The sequence below is a fragment of the Eptesicus fuscus genome, chromosome 21, assembly GCF_027574615.1.
Source record: "Eptesicus fuscus isolate TK198812 chromosome 21, DD_ASM_mEF_20220401, whole genome shotgun sequence".
Classification (NCBI taxonomy): Eukaryota; Metazoa; Chordata; class Mammalia; order Chiroptera; family Vespertilionidae; genus Eptesicus; species Eptesicus fuscus.
In genome coordinates, this window is record NC_072493.1 from 29,709,671 (window position 1) to 29,728,431 (window position 18,761).

The 18,761-nt window shown below is 39.9% G+C and overlaps 1 protein-coding gene across 1 annotated transcript in view; it reads right to left on the minus strand.

The window, feature by feature from the left end:
* The window catches only part of GAN (gigaxonin), a 50,034-nt gene that overhangs the window by 8,009 nt on the left and 23,264 nt on the right, over positions 1-18,761 (minus strand). The window contains exons 2-9 of the mRNA XM_008139701.3: positions 16,854-16,968; positions 14,161-14,511; positions 12,262-12,479; positions 11,930-12,051; positions 8,425-8,537; positions 7,047-7,196; positions 6,071-6,207; positions 5,691-5,819 (exon numbers count right to left, since the gene is read on the minus strand). Of these exons, the coding sequence (XP_008137923.1) occupies positions 5,691-5,819; positions 6,071-6,207; positions 7,047-7,196; positions 8,425-8,537; positions 11,930-12,051; positions 12,262-12,479; positions 14,161-14,511; positions 16,854-16,968 (1,335 nt within the window). The remainder of the gene's footprint in view (positions 1-5,690; positions 5,820-6,070; positions 6,208-7,046; positions 7,197-8,424; positions 8,538-11,929; positions 12,052-12,261; positions 12,480-14,160; positions 14,512-16,853; positions 16,969-18,761) is intronic.

Consider the following 18,761-nt stretch of genomic DNA (forward strand, 5'->3'; position numbering starts at 1 on the left):
ACAGCTACAGGCTCTGGACAAAATACAACAAACAACTGCCTGAGGGCCTGGAGTGTGAGCAAAAGCAGGCAGATTTGGGGGAAACGCTAAAAACTGAACAAGCATCTCACGTGGAGTATTTCCATTCTTTGGTAGCTTTACCGGAGGGGAGTGGCTTGGGGCAGCTGAAATCCCGAGAGAAAACCCTGCTATCTTTCTGGCCATTGGAATCAGGGTAGACAGAGCAACCAGAATCACTGAAGTGTGTGTGTGTGTGTGGTGTGGGGGGGGGGGGGGCGGTCTCAGAAAGATGAGCGGTAGAGAAGAACCCCTAAATTTATGGGCACTCACATCTCAAGTCTTTGACTGACCCCGTAACTACGAATGCTTGTAACTAAGGCTTGAAGGACAGACTGCGAGCGGCCGCCCGCTGTGGATGTGACAGCCTGCAGTCTGAGTCTAACCAAGTCCACTGCCTGCTAAAGATCTCAGAGCAGCACTCTAAAGCAATATAAGAGTCCTCAGGGCCTTGACAACGTTCAGTTCACAGCGTTCAGGATGCAATCCAAAATTACTCAACAAAAGAAGAGCCAGAAAAATAACTCATTCTCAAGGGAATAAATAATCAACAGACGCCAACTCTGCGATGACTCAGATGTTGAGATTATCTATCAGGCAGGGACTCGAACGCAGCTACCATGACTCTGCTCAGTAAGGGAGAGGAAAATGTGCTTATGATGAAACACAGGAGGTTTCAGCAGAAAAAAAAAAAAATTAAAAACTCTACCTGAAGAAGCTAGGAAAGGAGGAGCACAATAAACCCTAAGTAAAAGGAAAGGAACAACATAGACAGAAGCAGGAGCCAATGGAATGGAAAACACACAATGGAGAAAATGAACATCAACAGCTTGTTCCTTGGAAAGATAAACACAGTGGTAGGCTTTGTCAACAGAGGGTGCTGGAGGGACTGCAGGCCTGTCCTGGTGCTGAACATGGTTAGCTCGATTTGGTAAGCAATGGGGAAATAGGAAGAATCTTCCGCAGGAGATGATAGATCAAAGTGACATTACTCTTTCAGAAGCACAAGTGGGTCAGATGCATTAGAGAAGACGGGTTAGAAGGCTAATGACGCTGCACGGAGGAACGAGGATACCTTGGAGTAGGAGCAGAGCAATAAAGGTGGGGTGAATGTAAAACATATTAGAGTTTAAACAAGAAGATAAGACTTGACAACTGATGAGACGTGAGGCATGGGAGAGAATCAAAGATGACCTTTTTGAGTATGGACAACGGGGAGGAGGTAGCATTAGTAAAAGAATGGGGGCATAAGGAACAGGAGTAGAGACACTGTCATTCTGACAAAGTTGTTCCTATGACTGGGTTTAACTTATGGCAATTTCTTTGCTCTCTTTCAATTTGTTTTTTAGTCAGAAACACAGAAAGTAATAAGATATGGCATTTTTCCAGGAAAGTTTTAACCTAAAAATAGGGAACAAAGGCAGGAAAGACAAGAGATTATCTAAAAACAATAAATGGTCTCCGATTTTATACAGATTGTTCATCTGGCAACAGTTTCCAGAGAATGCAAATATAACATACTTGGAAACATCTGATCTTTTAAGGAATAAAAAAAAAGTTATTTTATTTCTATAGATATTTATGGGAAAGCCTGTGTTTTCAAGGCAAGATAGTATGGGAGCTGAGAAGGTTGACTCTGGGGCCAGAATGCCTGAGTTCAAATGCAAGCTCTACCACTTGCGATCTGTGTGTCTTTGGGCACATACCTAACCTCTGTGTGTTTTGGTTTCTTCATAAATAATAAAAGGAGTAAAAAGAGTACCTATATCGCAGAGGGTTATTGTAAAGATTAAATGAGTTGAATGAGTTAATACATGGTGTTTAGTGGTACAAATGTGCTTAGTGTCATCTAAACAAGAATTCTATATAACTGACCCCCACATCCTCCCCTGCGGATGAAAATCTGTGTATGACTTCTGACTCCCGCAAAACTTAACTACTAATAGCTTACTGTTGACTGGAAGCCTTACTGATAACATAAACCGTCAATTGACACATATTCTAACAATAAACTGTATTCTAACAGTAAACTAGAGAAAAAATATTAAGAAAATCATAAGGAAGAGAAAATACATTTATAGTACTGTATGTATTTATTGGAAAAAAATCTGCATTTAAATGGACCCACACAGTTCAAACCTATGTTGTTCAAGGGTGAACTGTATGCTATATTAACAAGAGAAATTCAGCTTTCTTCAATTTATGAATTAACATTGAAGAGCTTAGAAATAAGAAAACTGAAGATACATGCATTTTATTTAAAAGTGCTTTTAAATAGCAAGAAAGGAGCAATTCTCTTATGTTTAACCATTATGAGCTGAAAGCAATACACTGACATTTAAAGCTTATCAACTATAAATATGAAACCTGATAGAAATATAAGACTGAGAAACTTTGCAGCCTGATTTAAGTCCTATATACTCAAAACAGGGACAGAAAATGGTAAAATCATAAACAACCTTGATTATTCCAACCTTGATTATTATAGCTCTCTAACTCATACTATGTAAACAGTAATTTAGCCATTATAAAAAAAAAAAAAAAGCTTGTATCAATACTTTATCAGAAACCAAACACACTGACCACTGCTTGTTAATGAAATTGGGCAGACCACCTTGAGATTCATTTGGGCAGGAAATTAATATATTACTTCATACCTTGGACAGTCAACCCTCATAGTAATAGTATGTTAAGGAAGAGAAATCTAGAAAAGTCTGAAATTTTGCCTCCCTAGCCCCACCATAGCAACACATCCTCTAAATTGCTCTCACACTTTGTCTAATAAATTCTCCTAAGATAGTTTACCCCTGTAATTGAAGGGGAAAATAGGCTATGCAAATACCCTAAATTTAAAATACATTAAGTTAGGTAATATTTTTATCCTATCTAATAAAAGAGTAATACGAAAATTAAACACCACGCTGCTACACCCACAGGCCACGCCCACCAGCCAATCAGGAGCAAGTATGCAAATTAACCCCAAACAAGATGGCTGCAGCCACGGAGCGAGCAGGAGGGAGGCTTGGGTGTCCCCGGCAATGGAGGAAGCCAAGCTTTCTACACACCCTGGCGGGCCCAGGCCTCCACTCCAGGCTTGGCTCCACTCCAGGCTACAAAGTTTCAATTGTAGAAGATAAATAAATCCCAGATACCAGGATGTCCGCTTGGGTCACCGGGGGACGTGGCCGGCCTGCAAACCACCACAGGCCCCTCGCCCAGGCCACCCCACGCCCCAAGGGAACCCCCACTCTGATCCGGGACACCCTTCAGGGCAAACCAGCTGGCCCCCACCTGTGCACCAGGCCTCTATCCTATCTAATAAAAGAGTAATATGCAGATTGACCATCACTCCAACACACAAGATAGCTGCCCCCATGTGGTCAAAGATCTTGCCCCCATGTGGACACAAGATGGCCACCACAAGATGGCCAGCAGGGGAGGGCAGTTGAAAGGGACCAGGTTTGCAAGGGAGGGCAGTTGGGGGCGATCAAGCCTGCAGGGGAGGGCAGTTAGGGGTGACCAGGCTGGCAGAGGAGGGAAGTTGTGGGTGACCGGGCCTGCAGGGGAGAGCAGTTGGGGGGGACTAGGCCTGCAGGGGAGGGCAGTTAGGGGCAAACAGGCTGGCAGGGGAGTGGTTAGGGGGTGATCAGGCTGGCAGGCAGAAGCGGTTAGGGGCAATCAGGAAAGCAGGCAGGCGAGCAGTTGGGAGCCAGCAGTCCTGGATTGTGAGAGGGATGTCCAACTCCTACCGGGATCAGGCCTAAATGGGCAGTCAGACATCCCTCGAGGGGTCCCAGATTGGAAAGGGTGCAGGCTGGGCTGAGGAACACCCCCCCCCCCCCCCCCGTGCATGAATTTCGTGCACTGGGCCTCTAGTATCTTAATAAAATCTTGGTAAGTGCTCACTGCTTGCCCTAATCTAAAATTAAGAGCCCTGGCTGGTGTGGCTCAGTTGGTTGAGCATCATCCCCTGCACCAAAAGTTTGCCGGTTTGATTCCCGGTCAAGGCACATGCCTGGGTTGCAGGCTTGATTTCTGGTAGGGGCCATGCAAGAGGCAGCCCATCAGTGTTTCATTATTACATTGATGTTTCTCTCTCTCTCTCCCTTCTTCTCTCTCTAGAAATCAATAAAAATTCTTTTTAAAAAATATGAAATTAAACATTATATTATGGCACCCTCTTCTGGTAATATGACTGAAACACTATCACAAGATTAATTTTAGCATGGCAGCTTCCCTGCAGGATTTGAACATATTACTGCAATAAGAATACTGTTTAGTGGTTATAACAACAACAACAACAAATACCGCAAAAAACAAAAACCCTGTGAGAGAAGGGAAGAGGGGGGAGGTTGGGAAGAATGCTACCTACTCCACAAGACATTTATGCAGCCTGACACAACAATTCACTCAGTTAATTAGCATTTTGCTGAGTGTCTAATACAGGCCAGTTGCAAAGCTGAAGCTAGGATTTAAAGTTGGCATGGTTGGACCATGCCCTGATGGAGCTTACGGTGAACAATTACAATCCAAGAGTAAGACATGTACAGAGTGTTATGAAATTACAGACTGAGGAACCCAATCAGACCTCTAGAGAGTGATAAATAAGCAGAGTTTTGGAACAGGCCAAATTAACTGGATAAATGTGGGAAGGGAAATTTTAAGTAAAAGAATAGTATAAAAGCTCAGAACTGAGATAATCATGACATGTTTGGGGGGAAATGTACTGGATTGAACAGTAGCAGAAAAAGTAGCCAAAGGTCATACCACAAAAGGCCAAATATGCTAAGTTAAGGAGTTCAACATCAAGTATGCATTAGACATAGTTCCTAAATAGAGGAGATAATTCTGTTAACTTTGTAATTAGCTACTTACTAATAGGAAAGGAGCAAAGGGAAGGCCAGACATTATAAGCATGGCTATCTGGCAGCTTCACCAGGAAGCTGCAACTTTACACTGGGAAGGGGTTCAACAAAGGGGAAGGTGGATGCATGCAGAGTCAAGTTCGGGTGACATAAGGAAAATACTTGCCTGTCACTCTAACCTGGGAACAAAGATCACTGGCTTTGGGTAGAGCCAAAGCAAGCCCATGAAAATTTGGGAGTATAAAAATCCCAAGACAAAGGAATTCTCTCTCTCTTGTTCCTCTGGCTTTGCTCCTGCTTCTTTGCCCTTGCCCATGTTCTCTCCATAGCCAGGTGACCCTAGAAGTGCCAGGTCATGCAGACCCCTCACACAATGGATTGCAAATGGAAACACAAGCTAACCTAGCCTGATGCTGGACTGTGCAAATATGGAACAAAGGCTCTGGGCTGTGGCTTTAATCCTACCTCTGCTAAGATACAGCTGGACTTTTTTCCTGGTGGGACAAAAGGAGATGGGACCTTGGAAATTCGGGGGTTTAATTCCATGCAAATAAGTATCACTCATTCTCCTATGCGAGTCTCAGAAAATTCCTTTTCTCGTGACATCACAAGAAGCCCACTTCCACCAGCAACAGGTGGAGACACAGAGGACACCCCACTAATAACAATTCAATGAAGTAACTTGAAAACAAAACTAAATAAAGCGAAAACATCACTTTGAAAGGAAAAAAAAAGTTGCAGAAGCTACGTGAAACAATTCATAATTACCTTTTAAACTCATCATGGTAGAATTCAGACTTGCAAGTTACCATCTCACTACCCTGGATGTCCTCGCGACTTCTGACTCCCCCAAATACATACAGTTCCATGGCAACTCCACAGGCTACAGCTCCAAATCTGAAAGGTCACACAGAGCTGATTAGGTATTTGATTTACAACTCCTGACTCAATTCCCTAATTCCTCTTCTGCTTGTTTTAACTCTGCAATACTCAGTGTTTGGTGAATATGCAGTTCTTCCTTTTTCAGGAAATGGATTATTCATTTAATTTTATATAAACTAAATGCCAAGTCAAATAAAAGGTTCATTTAAACGAAAGGAAGAGCAAAAGCCAGGTTCAGGGGAAAGTCCATAAGCACATTCTTTCACCTTCTCTCTTTCAGCGGACATATAGCAGTCCATTGCTGGGTCCTTGGGTCATAACATTCCACAGATTCAAAAAGTTTTCCATATGACCCTCCACCCATGGCATAGATTTTCTTTTTCATAGCTGCATAGCAGCCAATCTGAAATAAGAAAGCAACAGTGGGGAGGCAACATTTATTATTGAAATTTATAGATAGATTAATATTCACTTATCTAAGACTTCTAATAGTAAAACTCTGGTGTTTTCCAATATTACAAATGATTTAAAAATGAGAAGAAGAGCAAGGTACTACACATATTGTTAATCCTCAGAAAAGAATTAACTTCATCTAATACTATTTCACTAATATAATAACCCTCTTATTCAGGGAACTTTCCAGTATCTCTATCTTTTCATCACTATTGAAGATTCCAAGATTTAGATTCCATGAGCAAGATATCACTCAATTCCTGCCCAAATCATTTAGTTGAAAGGGCACAGACAGTGAGAGAACATATTATGAGTATATGTCATTACTTAAAGGTGTACATACCTACAGCACTGAACAAAACTCTGGCTTGATGACAAACTCACTGCTATCCCAGAGAGTATAAATAAAGACAGATGCTCTCTAGAGCCAATGTGACCATTTGAGTGTTTTTTATTCTACCCAGTGAGCAATGGTAGTTCTTTACCTCAAAATTAATGTTTCTCCCCAGTCCTGATGATTAAGAAAATAGGTTTAGAAGATGTGATTGCTTCCTAGGTTAGTGCACTAACAAAGCATTTCTCAAGTGTAGCCCTTGGACACAGCAGTGCCACACTGCCACTGTTAGAATAAATGCTCACACACCCTCCGTTTCCCACCTTGGTGTATGGCTGATGATAACAAAGGCAAGCTACCAACAGAGGCAGAATTCTGTAACACTATCAATTGTATTAAAAGGCTTATGTAGGAAATAATAAAATCCAGTTTGTAATCACAAGATATGGTCTCACCTTTCTAACCATGGTCAAATCAGGTTGCTTTGTCCAGGTTTTAGAATAAATATCATAACACTCCATGGAAATTAGCTCTTTTTCACCATCCTCTCCTCCTAAAATGTACAGCATTCCATCTATCTCCACAATTCCAAAGTTATGTCTTGCCTGAAAAGACATCAAAGATCTTTGTATACAAAAGGCTGTCATACTGAAAGCCAGTATTATGGATTTAATAAAAATTACAGATATGTTCCAGCAAAGAAGTCCATGCTCAAAACCCTCTCTCTCAAATATTTCTGCTTTCCCTAGCAGCTCACTCTGTCTATCACAATAGACAGAGAACCCAAGCCTAGGAATTTCTCAAAACAAGGGAATTACCTGCATGGTAAATTCTCGTTCACAATCAGTACTTTTTACTCACAGGAGCTCACAAAAAGAAAAAAACACACATTAACTTCTGGTTCAGTGAGATTCTCTGGGCAAGTGTTTCCAAGTTGATGTTTGAAAGACAAGAACCACAGTAACAGGACTGCCAGCAGCAGAGAAGCAGTGTGGGAAACAGGTCTGTGCGAAGGCTATGGGCAATGACAGAAGCTTGAGGCATTTCACATTCATTTGTCAGTATTTTCTTAGTGTCCCCTATATACCCAGAAATATTCTAGCACTGAAGTTAGAATGCCGGCCAAACACAGACAAAATCCCCTGCCATCAAGAGTTTGTGTGAACGCTCTAGTTGGTTTGACTCAGTGGATAGAGCATCAGCCTGCAGACTGAAGGGTCCCGGGTTTGATTCCGGGCAAGGGCATGTATCTCAGTTGCAGGCTCAATCGCCAGCCCTGGTCGGGGCATGTGCGGGAGGCAACCAATCGATGTGTCTCTCTCACATCAATGTTTCTCTCTCTCTGTCTCTCCCTCTCCATTTCACTCTCTCTCTAAAAAAAAAAAAAAAAAAAAAATCAATGGAAAAATATCCTCAAGTGAGGATTAACAACAACAACAAAAAAAAAATATTTTGCGTGAACTTTGCAGTATGTGAGAAGGTGTTACATGGTATAAAAAGAAAGAAGGTAGGGTAGGGAAGACAGGAGAACTGAGGAGCCGGAGGGAAGGTTGCCCTGGGACAAGGTGCTATATGGGCAAACATTGAAGGAAACAAGGAACATGGGTATCTGGCAAAGATCCTGAAGCAGGAGTATTTCTAGGTCTGAGAGACTGCGAGGAGATCAGACTGAGCAACGGGATGGCACAGAGAGGAGAGCTGGGAGGGCAGGCACTGGCCTTAGGCAAGGGGGCCTGGCAGGGTTGCTACATTTTTTCTTATACTCAAATGCAAAACAAAAGTGCCAACGGAAAAACAACAACATACCGAACAAATGAAAAAGCAATGTTTTACCTCGTTCATTGGTGGCAATGCAGTCCATGAATTTGCATCTGGGTCATACTTTTCTCCTGAGCTCAGGGTCTGCTTATTTTCATCTTGGCCCCCAAATACAAACAAAAATCCTTCTGCAAAAATCAAAGGAGACACACAAGAAAGTTGAAACAAATCCTCAATACCCACCTCCAGTTGAATATAAATGCCATAGCTGTAGAGAGAGAATGTGGAGAAACCTTCTCTAATAACAACAGATTTGAGATCTTTATCAGATTCCATTCCTTCCTTGGTGGGAGAGGAAGTCTGAGTCACTGACCATTTTACTTCACTCAGTATGTTTGAATGGATTCCCTCTACCCTACAGCATAAAAGGAAGACACCACCCACTCAAGCCACCAAGCAGCTCTGGGTTATCTCAGGTCTTCTATTCTAGGAAACTATTCAATCTTTCTTTTAATGGCTTTGAGGGGATGAAAAAGACAAATCTAAACCCCAGGCCCACAGCAAATGTGCCTCTCCGAAGTTCTAACCCTCAGGATGAAGTCCAACCAGAACTAGAAACCAGATTTAAATCTCCTTGCCTATCCAGGAAATCTCAAGATTTGAATTTGATTAATAGTAATTCCAAATTAATACTGTACTCAGGTATACAAAGAAACTAGACTCTATGAAGCAGACAATAGGAGGTAGTCTTGCAAAGAATTCAAATTTCAAATACTGAAATAATCAAAAGACTTAAACATCAATGCTTACTATGTTTAAGAAATAATGACAAATTTGAATATAACTCTTTGGAAATGGGACTATAGAAGTGACTAGCAGATTTGAAAAAGAGTTAAAGAGAATTTCTAGAAATAAAAAATAAAGAACAGATAAAATCAAAAGTTCAATAGATGGTTTTAATGGCAGATCCATCATAGTTAAAGAGATAATTCATTAAATGGAAGATAAATGAAAAGAAATAATAAAGAAAGCAATACAGTGTGGCAAAAACATAAAAAACAAAGTAATGGTAGGAGGCAGAAGATAGAGTAAAAATGTCTAGCCATGCTTAATCTGACTTCCAAAATCAAAGGGAGAAAGGAGAACAGAGCAGAGGCAGTATTTTGAAGACATAATGAATAAGATCCAGATTCAAAAGGCTGAGCCACAGAGTCAAGATGCCCAACAATCCCCAAATATGGTAAAATGTCAAATAAAATGTGCATGTAAGCACACTGTAATGAAATGGCAGAAAACTAAGGAAAAAATATTTTAAATATAATCCTGAGAAAAGATAAGATTTTTAGGCTGACAACTTAACAACAATAACAGCCAGAAGTCAGTAGGAAGATATCTTCAATGTGCTGAAAAATAATAAATACCAACCTTAAATTCTATACCTTACAAAAATACCCTTTAAAAATGAAGGCAAAGTAATGATATTTTCAGACAAATAAATCTGAAGAGTTTGCTACCAACAGAACCACACTGAAGGAAAATCAAACGGATGAACTTTAAAGAGAAGGAAAATGATCCTAGATGGAAGGTCTGGGGAGCAAGGAAGGAAAATCAAAGTGGTAAACATGTGGGTAAGTTTACACAATCTACCTATAGTTACATATATAAAACATAGGTTAATGCAACATGTACATATGCAAATATTGTATTTATAAATGATCATGTATTTTAATACTACTAAACTGGAAAACATGAAAAATAGAGTATAAAAGTACTGGTTAACTTTATTTTATTTTTTTTTTAAAATATATTTTATTGATTTTTTACAGAGAGGAAGAGAGAGAGATAGAGTTAGAAACATCAATGAGAGAGAAACATCGATCAGCTGCCTCCTGCACGCCCCCTACTGGGAATGTGCAGCAACCAAGGTACATGCCCTTGACCGGAATCGAACCTGGGACCCTTCAGTCCGCAGGCTGATGCTCTATCCACTGAGCCAAACCAGTTTCGGCTTTTTTTTTTTTTTTTTAAATAGTACTGGTTAACTTTAGGCTTTGATAATAGGCTCTGGTTTCTAAGGAAACCTTCAAAGGAATATACACAAAGAATATAACTTCTAAACTAGTACAAAGGGAAAGAATAAATGACCAAAAAAAGAAGGTCAATCAATTAAAAAATGCAAGAAAAGAAGAAATGCAGAAGAGCCTGGGCAAATAGGAACTACTCAATCATTTCACAACCTCAGTCCATACAACTGGACACAATTCCCCTCCTCATGGCTTAAAGTTCTGAAATAGCAAACTCTCTAGGAAATTTTTGAAAATTAGTAATATAGGAACCTTTAGTGTGCATGTGAGAAAATTCTAAATATGTATATACATTATGGGAGGAAAATTTAAGGAAGCAAATTCTGAAAAGATAGAACAGAGAAATCAGCCCTACATCCTGCTGGCTATACCGCTCCATCCAGCTGCTTATTATTGACAATAGTTTCAATTAACCTGGCACCCAGAAAATTATTCCATTTCTACACTATAGTATAGATTTAGCCACTTCTAGAACATGGTATGGTGTGATATAGCTTTAAAAAAACTTAAGGTAACATTAGTGGGCAAGCAGAGACTATAAAGTAAGGATCCCAGAAGGACTGCTGACAAAAATGAGAATGAAGTGAAATGGTAGTTGTGGGGTGAACCCAAAAGGCAGATCCAAGATTAAGAGAAAGGAGGCCAACAGGAGTAAGGCAGCAAAGACAACCTTTTCTATCATTTCCTTGAGTAAGAGCTTTGAATACTGTGGAGCTATTTTCAAACTTGTAAAGGTCAACTAAATCATCCTTTCTATGGTAAAATAACTTTATGCCATTGTTAAGTAATGTTTTCTAAAGTCTCATATGAAATGCCTGCTTTTACAATACACTCTTATTTTAGACACAGTTATATGTTGTAATTCTAAATTGAATTTCAAAGATGATGGGACTATCACAGCTCCAAAAAATTCTGTGTTCCAAGTATGGTCACACAGCTCATTGCTTTTCTATCAGTTAGGTCATCAAGTAAAATAATGAAGTCTGAAAATTTGCTATATATTATTATTTGGGGACAACAAAGATTGACAGAAGACACTCTTCTTACCATAGTCTTAAAAGTTAGAAATTTGTTGAAAATGTCATCACAGAGAGATAATAAAATTGTCTCTTTAAAAGGCTGTCAGCCCTGGTTGGTGTGGTTCAACAGTTAGAACATCAGCCAGTGAAGTGAAGGATCAAAGGGTTGAGAGTTCAAATCTGGGTCAAGGGCATCTACCTCGGTTGCAGGTTCGATCCCTGGCCCCAGTTGGGGTGTGTGCAGGAGGCAACCAATTGATGTGTCTGTGTCTCTCTTACATTCATATTTCACTTTCTCTCCCCTACAACCCCCCGCCTCAGCATCTCTTTTACTCTCTCTAGAAATCAATGGGAAAAATATACTCGGGTGAAGATTAACCAAAAAAATAAATAAAAAAGGCTGAGTTGTTCTGTACAACCCAGAAATTACACATTACTTGATTGTGTGTTTAAGTAAAATTTCCCACAGAACGGTACCTGCTGAGAGCACTCCGTGGTTAATTCTTGGCATGCTTAAAGGGGCCAGTTCAATCCAAAGCTGCCTATTAGGGTCATAAAGAGGGCACATACAGCGCATTGCTGCTGTTGGTTTCCGTGAACTAAAAAGGGAAATACATTAGCAGTTAATATGTTTTATGTAGTTCTGCTACAATAACTATGACTACTTTTACCTCTCTAAAAAATGTTTAAACGATTTAAAAAATCTACTGCTATCATGCTTTAGATACTGAAAAATATTATGAATTCTTGTTCCCACAGAGATCTCTCTTCCCTTATACCATTTTCAAACAACACACACCCATACTTACACTCTTTCTTCTCCACCAACAGTCACAATGCACTCTGAGTAGCCCCGGGGTTTGAAATTGGCCAGCATTGCCTCTCCTTGCTGTGGCTGGCTCAGTGGTATATTGCTGCACTCTTTGACAATTTCTCGTACTAATGGTTCATTCAGCATCTGTTCCCGTAAGTAGCTGGAGTCTAATCCTGAAACCCACAGTGCTGACATAACGTCCTTCATGTGGACCTGCAGAATAGGGCAGAGAGGATGGGGAGGAAAAATGGAGAATGTAATACATAGCTTTTAGAAAATGGATTTCCCAACTCATGGAACACTGAAATTGTTGATAGTCAGACTATCAAGAGGCAAGTTATAAGTGCTAGTACTCCATGAATATGCTTACTAGCCCCTTTCCTTTCTATTTCCCATAGCCTTGATTTTTAAAAAAGTTTAACTTGAAAAAAGTCATCAATTCATATTTATATTTGATGTATCATTGCAAAGTTTCAAGCAGCTTTCTTTACACCCTATAGGGTTCCCATAGCAATATGAAAACTTGCAAGAACTCTGCTATAATTTGCTTGAATGTGCTGTGAATCAAATCATGTTTATAGAATTATATACAGTAATAGCTTGATACAATATGGTAAACCAGTTAATGAAAATGTTTCAACATTAATATTAAATGAAAAAATTAGAAAAGACAAAGTTTAAAAAAATCCTGAGTACTATATAATTATTTCTTAAGTAATTATTGTTAAACATATCTAACATGTAAATATGAATTATATATTTTTCATGATCCATCATTAAATTTGAACCAAATGATTATAGCATTCTATATACACAAGGTGAAACTCTTTAATGACTAGTCTTTCTTGGTTTTGAAATAGTCATTTTAAGGTATACCTTCTATACCCTGAGTATTAAAAGGCAACAGTTTTTACAGCATCATGTTCAGATTAACCAAAGGATGAAGAACTGCCTCTTGTTTCCAAAGCAGTCAATTGACCTTAGCATCCTCATCACTTTCAGGCAAGAAGAGGGTAAGGGAGAAACTACTGATAGTGGTCTCAGCGAATAGCACAAGCTGGAAAATGTTCTATCTCCTTCCCTAACTTACCCAATTAATGTGGAAAATAGAACATCAACTGTGTAACTATGCTGAGACTAAAAGCATAGTTTCTGGACATACTCATAGGCCTATAGAATTTACATAACTATACGATAATCATTAAAACGTAAGTCAATGGTTATCAAGAACTTAATAATGCAATTGTACATTTCAAAAACTACTCTAAAACCTAATGTAGTTTTCATTGTAAGTATAGTAATTAAAGCTAGCATCTAATTTATAAGTACTGGACTTAAAGCCCTGTGATTTTGCTCCCTCCCCCAATGTATAACAATTTGGATCTAAAGCCTGATATTCTTGAAGACCCTTCCTTCCCAGGCTCACTCCCAGAACCTTCCTATTTGGACCTGCATTGTCATGAAAACTTCAGAGTGCTCTCCTGTTTTCTCCCCAGCGGTGCCAAGCACTCCAGGGAGAGCCCACAGACCTCACCCCTGTGCCAGAGCTCCAAGTGCCCCCCTTGCCCCGCTGCCTGCATCAGAGTTGCTGAAGAGTTAGCCCAATGATTTAGGATGATGAAGGTGAGTCTGGGGACACTGTATTTCTATAATCTCCAGCTTAACCTGGAAATGCATTTTTCCATAAAGAACAACATACAGACGATATTATGTTCTGAAACATCAACCGCTTTAATGATCCTATGGGAAGATGTTTTACAGATATCTTTTAGAACGTAACTTTGCAAGTCTTTCAAGCTGAAGGAGAAAGACATCGATAACTTGGATTAAAAATAACTAAATCAATGAAATAAGTAAAAAGGCAAAGTTAGATAACATTATAAACTACAAGTACCTTTCTCATTTCTGAATCATGTGCTATCCATCGAATTACTGCCTCAAATACATATCTTTCATTGCCAACGTTTAACTTCTCAAGAGAAATCACTTCTTTAAGCTTCTGAGGACTCAGTTCTAGGAATTCTTCTGTGCTGCTGACATCTCGAAAGTGAGTCTCCAGGTATTCCGTGGCAAGGTAATGCACGTGGTGCAGGCAGTAGTGAAGTGCAAAGTCACGGATCCCGATGCAGTTCTCAGCAGCAATGCAGCCTTCTAAAAACTCACAGCACAGCGTTTTAAGGTCCGTCAGCAGGAGCAGGTCCGCTGCCTGTACAACATCTTGGATGGTATCTTCATTTAGCCGGATCTGTCAGAATTTCATAAATATTTTACATTTGAATATATATATTTAAAACCCAAACCACAAATCTATTAGGCTGAACCACATGAAAGCTCCATTTTTGTAGGTCAAAGATGATAAAATATTGGCAATTTCATATGGCTTAACACTGTACTTTTATCCAAGAAGAGTTTGAGGGCTCCAAGGAACCTTTGAACAACATAAGCAGTGGGTGGCTGGTTAACTTTTCCTACCATGTCCCTTGCTTTGCCAATGTTAACTACCAGTAACTCTTCAAGGTGAACTGTCCAGTTGGCTTACTTCTATACTCAATTTAGAGAAAAACCTTAAATGATTGAAATGCTTAGGAAACTGAAAGTTCTGTATTCTATGGTAAACTGAAGGTGATTTCTTTAAATAGTAGCACCAGGACTATGGGAAATCTTGCCTCCAATATATTAAGTTCATGCCTTTGCCAAATGGTATGCAAACTGAATGTAAGCCCCTTGAAGAAAGGCGATCCATTCTGCCTTAGAAGCCTCGTCTGAACACCAAACACTGTACTCGGCTTGGTGCAACAGATACAACTTGGTCCCAAAGCTACTTTCAGGAAAGAATCCCTTTTATAAGACTTTAGTAATAATTTTGAACATTTACTTATCCTTAATTTTCTTAGTTTTCTGGCTGATGCTTCTTCCTCCACCCACTTGACAGTTTTTCTATTCAACAGTAAGGCGACGTAAAGAAACAGGCCTCTAAGATATTACCATGATCACATGTGGTCCCAAGAATGGTATTCATCCTCCATTCGGAAATGGGAGGAGAGGGTTCAGAGTACAGAACAGCAAGAAACACTTTACTATTTTTTACACATTTGTACCACAGATTTAGAAAAATGTATAATTGCCAACCACCTTGGAAAATGAGTAACAAAAGTAGAAAGAAGTGTATGGAGTAAGCTACAAGTATGGAGAAATTTCCCATTTACATAACATTAAATTTAGCCACAAGACAGTGGATAGCTGTAGACTATTCAAATGTAGGCATGTAAAAAAACAACCCACTAAATTCCATCTCAGTAAAACTAAACTGCCATATCAGAGGTTTGCTATAACTTACCTTGTAACTATGATTTTAAAACCACAATTAATTTAAATTGGGAACAAAATCTGTAAATAAGGCTTCAGGTTTCAAACCTAAGCCTTAACGTGAGTAAGCTCTTACTGGCTCATAACTTGCTACAACTGCTGTTGAATCAGTTTTACAAGTTAGATAAGAGATTGGTCCTAAGCCTGGTTTTCTCCAGAATTTTAAGGGCTGCCCTAAAATTAATTTAAATTCATTTATTTTTAACAATCATACAACACATAACCTTACATCCACACACCCACCATCTAGTTTTAGAGAAAAGGAGATAACATCATGAAACTAAACCAAAAACTTCAAAAAAGGATGACAATCACCGAGTTTGACTAGACGGAATGAATATATTTAGAGAAAGTAAGCAGCACACTCAGAATATTTAGAAACATGTAGGAGACACAGCCTTTACAAAAAGGAAAAGTAACGTAAGATAAAGAAGGAATAAAGACAGTCAGAAACAAGTTCAAAAAGAGTAAAGATACAATGCATTCTCACTAACTTCTTCCTGTTAAAAAAAAAAAAAAAATGAGCCCTAGTTCACACCTAAGATTTTTCTTACGAGTCCTCATGCTATACTTTCAATCACATAATAGCAGGCAGGGGGTTGGAAGAGGGCAAAGAAAAGAAGTCTACTCACTTATCACTTTCCTCCCCAGGTTTCATTAAACCCCCAGAAACAAAAGTAGGAATAAAGGGAAATCCAGAAAGAAAGAATAGGGGTGGTGCAGGGATACTGGTCCTGCTGAGGCAACAGGACCAAGGCATCATGAATACAATGCAGGTGCTTGTCATTTGTGAGTCTAGAACTCTTTATTTCTAAATATCCGCCCTGCCTAAGGAAGTTCCCATTTCCATGCGATGGAGACAGAATGAGTTCCTCAACAGAATGGGAAAAAAGCAAAATTGGAATTAAGATTTAAAAACAAAAAGACAGCAGTGAAGGGAGCATCCCACATTCTTCACATCTCATACTAGAAAGTGGAGCTCAGGATGTAAAATAAAAAACCTGGGACCGGGGAAGATCTTGCTCAGTCTGCCTTTCTGTAAAGGGCAGAGCCCTAGAAGAACACATGTGGGCGCCATTAGCAGGAGCAGAGACCAGTCAAGCACATGGCGACAGAAGATGAAGATGAAGGTTACGTGGTCACAGAATGGATGAAAGGAGACCCTCACCCTGAGCTTGAGAAGCCTCTACTTAGTCTTCCTTCCTTTGTGTCTCATCATACCTGCCCACTGAAGATGTAATCCAGGATCTCTCTCATAACCATTACCGATATCCCTTCAAGTTCAATCTTATAGGTTGATCCATCATCTTTTGGAGGATTATAGTTTAACTTTGTCCTAAGAAAGGAAAAAAAATGTAAAATTTCTATGGAAGATATTCTCTGCTTCCCTGGGTTGGTAGGGTAGTTTTGTGTACTAGGTGTCCTATTGGTTCAACGGGTCCGCCTCCCAATTACTTGAGGTGGACACTCTTGGTGTACCCTTGTGTACTGTGTGTTCCCCAGCAGGAGCTACACCAAGGGCTAGTTTTCTCCTCCTTTGCTTGGGCGGTTTTGGAGCAGTCTGGAGCTGTAGTTGGTTAAGCTGCCACAGAACAGGCCATTTATATGCAAAAGCCGCTGTGTGGAGCCTGGGCGGGTTTGTAGGATGTGCGGGGCGGGGCCTCAGGGCGGGGCGGGGCCTCAGGGCGGGGCGGGGTCTCAGGGCGTCACTAGGCTGGGGCGTGGCCAACGGCAATGGCTGCCGTCAGCCCTCTCTGCCTTTCCACGTTTCCAAGTCCCTGCGCCCTGCGCTCCAGCGCAGTAAACAATGATTGCTGGGCGCACCACTGCAAAAAAGTCACTCTCCCTTTCCGACCCGATGGCCGAGAGTCCAGCTTCTCCCCGTAGGCGTCTGGGTCCCCGAGTGTCCCCAAAAACTGGATTTCAGAGTGATCGGGAGCTTGTCTCCCTGCGGGTTGAAGAAAAGCCGCGCACCCAGCCGCCCGCCGGCCCGATTCGCGTGCCTCCGTACCTCAGCTTTTCAGCGATTGTGCTCCTTTCTCTTCTCAGCTGTAAATCTTCCACTCAGCCAGCTTTCCCGTGGTTCTGGGTGGTAGACGTTTTTGTCTTTTAGTTGTGTTTTTGAAATTGTTGTGTGAGGCAGCAGATTAGTTGTTTAACTATGCCGCCATCTTGGTCCCATATCCAATTATTTTTTAATAAAGTAACTAGGACCCTACAAACCTATCAACCAAAACAAAAGCTATGTACGATGTTGACAATAACCTGCTTCTAACCAATGTTCCTCTTCACCACTCCATTCTACTTCTGCCATCCGAAGTAACTATTACCCTAAATCCTATGTTCAATTTTCCCTTGCATTCTTTTTGTATCCATGAAATATATATAACACAATATTATTGTATTCATTAAATATATAATATATACATATTTATTGTTGTATCCATGAAATATAACAATATAAACATCCATGAAATATATAATATGTAAATAAATGCATCTACATATAATTTTAAGTTGTTAATTTTATAAAAGAGTTTTATGTTGTCTATAATCTTTTGGGGCTTTTTTTCATTTAATATTACATTGCTAAGAGTCATTTATATTGCTGCTCATCACACTGATTCTCTGTTCTTTCTATTGTATAATATTACACTTTCCTGTTGATGGGCCTCTGGGCCATTTCCAGGTTTTTGGTATTGTGAACAGTATTGCTAGGACTATTCTTGTACATGTCTTCTTTTGTATTAGGCAAAACAAATTTCCCTTGGTGGTACTTCTGGGAGTAGAATTATGCTAGTTATTCTCCAAAGTATGAGATGATACTAAATGACTCTCCAAAGTAGAGAGCAGTTTATAGCCTCATCAGGTATGTGTAAGAAAACCTGTGGACCCACAAATTCTACGACACTTGAGTCTGTCATACTTCCTAAATTCTGCCAATCTAGTGAGTGAAATATAATCTCTCATTGCATTATGATCTGCATTTCCCTCATAATCCAGGTGCTGAACATCTCTTCTTAAGTTTGTGGTCACATGTATTTCCTCTTCTGTGGGACACACCTTCAGTTCCAATTTCTTCTTCAGTTTTTTACTGAGTACAAAGTCTTCCTCATATTGAGGTGGAGG